Source organism: Parus major, chromosome 13, assembly GCF_001522545.3.
Source record: "Parus major isolate Abel chromosome 13, Parus_major1.1, whole genome shotgun sequence".
NCBI classification, from domain to species: Eukaryota; Metazoa; Chordata; class Aves; order Passeriformes; family Paridae; genus Parus; species Parus major.
The window spans coordinates 1,312,519-1,316,507 of record NC_031782.1 but is presented as its reverse complement, the minus strand read 5'-3'; the positions used below and the strand labels follow the sequence as shown (position 1 = coordinate 1,316,507).

At 48.3% G+C, this 3,989-nt stretch overlaps 1 protein-coding gene across 1 annotated transcript in view; it reads right to left on the bottom strand.

Annotated features, from left to right (window-relative positions):
- Nucleotides 1-1,433, bottom strand: part of IL12B (interleukin 12B) — a 5,660-nt gene extending 4,227 nt beyond the window's left edge. The window contains exons 1-2 of the mRNA XM_033517760.1: nucleotides 1,349-1,433; nucleotides 242-517 (exon numbers count right to left, since the gene is read on the bottom strand). Coding sequence (XP_033373651.1) covers nucleotides 242-517; nucleotides 1,349-1,433 — 361 coding nt within the window. The remainder of the gene's footprint in view (nucleotides 1-241; nucleotides 518-1,348) is intronic.
- Between the last annotated feature and the right edge of the window lie 2,556 nt (nucleotides 1,434-3,989).

Below are 3,989 nucleotides of genomic sequence, written 5' to 3'. Positions count from 1 at the left end.
TTCCCTGGGTCCCTCACATAGCCCAGGTTTTCCAAACCAATTCCTCCCACCCCTCCAATCCATCAATTCATTTATTGAATCCCAAATAAATCCCACATCCCCATTCCCATCAGCTGCCCTGTCCAGAGCCACAGGAGGACGATTTGATTTTGGAGAGACCCCTTCCCAAGGACGTGTCCCAGGTGTTCCCAGAGCCTGCACAAAGCTGAGCAGGGACAATCCCAGCATTTCAGGGCTGTACCTGTAAAGCTCTTCAGGATCCCCCTGATCATCTGCCCCTTGGAGTCGATTCTGGCGATGAGGAGGAGGGTGGAGCTCAGCAGCTCGTGGCTCTCCTGGCTCAGACAGCTGTAGTTTCCAGCATCTGGCAGCTCCTTCACGGCAGCAGTCAGAGTCTTCCCTTCTTGCTTCCATTCCGAGTCCTTTTCCCAGTAAACAGCTTCCTCAGAGGTGTCACAGGTGAGCTCCACCCTGGTGGCCGGGGCCTCAGCGTCCCACTGGGATTCGATGACAAACACTGGGAATGGCAAAGGAAAAATCAGGAGCTGCTCACACGGACCAGGGGGAAGCTTGGGCTGAGCCCTTTCCTTCAGCTCTGTCCCCAGGGAGCTCCAAGGCTTCCCCACAAAGGAGAAACACTGAGAAACCTGTCAAATATGGAATCTAAACTGGCAGAAAATGCTCAGCTCTAGGAAGTCTCCCGAACTCCCTATGGACACAGGCAAAGCAAATCTACAAACTCAAAGTTTACTCTCAATGTTAATCAACAGATTTGTTGTTTTCAGCATCAAATCCCTCCCAGGGAACCCCCAGGATAAATATTCTTTTTAATGTGAAGATATGGAAGAAGGTCCATATTGAAAGTGAGGACAATCTGAATTTAGCCCAATTTTCTGATAAATTATTCAAAATAATTTTTTGTTACCTACCCTGTATTTTTTACAAATGGATTTACATTTAAATTCTTTACCAGAGAAGTTGATCAACTATTTCAAGGTTTTAGGTTTTACTCAAATATATTCTCTTTTTTCACAATTAATTCTTCCCCTGTTATTTTTTTAGGGCTGTTCCCTACGACACAGTTTTTACATCCAGGCAGAGTGACTGAGACTTTGAACACGAGGAGAAGGAACAGGAAATAAAACAGTTGCTAATGCAAATAATTGCAAATATGCTGTTGGAAGACATTTTAGGACTTTGAAATATTTTTCCATTAACTCAAATTAAGTACTGTCTAACAAATAAACATTTAGCCTTGGCCTAAGATACTGGAGTTAACAAATTCTGTGCTAGAGGCCACAATTATAATTCCAAAGTTTTAGGTCTGACTAAGTAGAGACTTCCTCACCATTTTCCTGCAGTTTCCACTGGGCACTTTCCAGTAGGGCAGCGAAGGAAAACAAGGACAATAAGGCACAGAGGAGGTGAGACATCTGTAGGGGAAAAAAAAAACATTATTAAACCTCACTGAGGTTGGCTGGGTGTGCTCCAACATCAGGCTGGGGCTGGGCAGGGTGACAGGGACCCAAAATCGGTCCCAGTGAGCTGAGGAACATCTTCCCATTCTGAGAACTCCATAGAAGTGGAATCTCAGGTTGGTGCTGGAGCTGGAGCCAGGATTTTGATCCACTTGGGATTCTCATCCCAAGGTAGTTTGGGGAAGGAATCGCTCAGAGGGAATTGTGTGAGTGGGTTTGGTCCCTTGTTAAATATTCCTGGTGCAGGAAAAGCCCTGCTTGCTGCAGTGAGGCCAATTCCATGGAAAAGGCACCAAAGGGAGGACCAAGGGCTGCCCAGGGAGCTTTGGATCTCCATCCCTGGAGGTGCCCAAGGAATTCCTGGAGGTGGCACTCAGGGCTCGGGGCTGGGGACAGGGCACAGCTGGGACTGGATGATCCCAAAGCTCTTTCCCAGCCTCAGTGATTCCATGATTCCCCAAGAGCTGCCATGAGGGACCAATGGACATCAATTTCCTTCCATACAAAGCCCAAATTTGGTTCATCAGCAGCTCCATTAAAACAAAGGGTTGTGGATGGGCTGCTGAAGGGTTTTGCTGTTTTCTGTCTCCTCTGAACGAGTGACAGCAGGGCAGAGCTGCTGCCAGCATTGCCTGGCTGCTCCACTCCCAGCCCCACTTCCAGCATCCACCTGAGCTCTCACAGGCTCAGTCTGTCAACAATTCCAGGCAAAATTCCTCCTGGATCCAGAGCCACAGCTCTGTGTGCAGGAAGGGCAAGGAGTGGAGAACATTGCTGCTGTATGTCTGACATATAAATGGATATTTATCCTGAATTTGTTCCAAATGCCACCAGAACTTCCCTTGAAACACCATTGCCAAATATTGTCATATCTACTGGGTGCATAAAAACTTTAATAAGTTATTTAGATGCACTTCCAGACCTTTTTAAACTGGAGAGTAGAATCTCTTCAAGAAGGAGATGATGAATATTGTTTTCAAAGCCTATTCTATAACTACACTGGGAGGCTGAATGCAGGGGAAAAAACACCAAATTAAGTGGTTTGAGTAATTTTTTCCTCCCAAACCATTCTTTTTGTAAGGAAAGGGGAGTATCCCTCCTGATTCCTTGAGAGCAGAGCATGTTCCTGTGCAAATCAGTTCCTATTGCAGCTCCTAAATCCTGGTCACAAATCATCCAGTGCCCTTTGGATTTGTACCCAGCTCTTCAAGGGGCCAGGAGCTACAATCCAGTGTCTGGAGAATGTCCAGGAGGGACAGCAGCTCCTGCTGTGCTCAGAGAGGGCTCAGGGAAAAGCCAGTGGATAGAAATGACAGGATAATTTAGCTTGGAAAAGAGCTCTAAAATAGAAATATCCTATTAGCAGTGCACTGCTTCATTGCACCCTTAGATTTCAGGCAGAATTAGCTGGAATTTCCAACAGAAAGATTCATTTGGCAACTTTCTGAAAGTTGCTGGTTTCTGTCACAGGAACATGAAATTCATCACCACACTTCATAAACCTGAAACTGAACATCAAAACATCAAAACACCGGCTCAGACAGGGAGAGCAGTGCCCTTGTGTCTTCTCTTCCATTCGTCACAATTAAAAACTCCAAAACAGAAAAGTTTCTCCTGATTTGAGGAGGGAGAAGCTTCATGATTCAGGTTTTTGATGAAAACAGTCGATGATTTGCATGGAAATGTTCACATTCAGATGTGGGAGAGCATCTCTCCCCCATCTCAAAATTTATTTATCAAAAATAAACTCAGTTTCTGAACTAAGTGCCCGAGCGCTTCAAAATGAGAATATTCCAGCTCCAAGTGTTCAGGGCATGAGGGAATCATGGAATCATGGAACAGTTTGGGTTGGAAGGACCTTAAAGCCCCTCCAGTGCCGGCCCTGCCATGGCAGGGACACCTCCCACTGTCCCAAGCTGTTCCCAGTCCCATCCAGCCTGGCCTGGGGCATTTCCAGGGATCCAGGGGCAGCCACAGCTACTCTGGGAATTCCATCCCAGCCTCTCCCAGCCAGGAATTCCTCCCCAATATCCCATCCAGCCCTGCCCTCTGGCAGTGGGAGCCAGGTCTGACTAAGTCTGACTGTCCTGTCCCTCCATCCCTTGTCCCCAGCCCCTCTCCAGCTCTCCTGGAGCCCCTTTAGGCCCTGCAAGGGGCTCTGAGCTCTCCCTGGAGCCTTCTCCTCTCCAGGTGAGCATTCCCAGCTCTCCCAGCCTGGCTCCAGCCCTGGAGCAGCCCCGTGGCTCCTCTGGACCCTGCAGCAGCTCCAGGTGCTGCTGCTGTTGGAGAGCCCAGAGCTGGAGGCTCTGCAGGTGGGGTCTCACCTGAGCACAAGTGTCCCTTGGTGTCCCCTCCCCGCTGCTCTGGAGCTCAGGACTGAGCCCAGGTCCCTTCACTGGGAATCTCCAAATGATTCCTGTCAGGAAGGACCTCTGGACCTCCTCAGGCCAGCTCCAGGCAGGGCCAGACAATGGAACACAATAGCCATAAAAAGGAGTTTGGCAACACTCC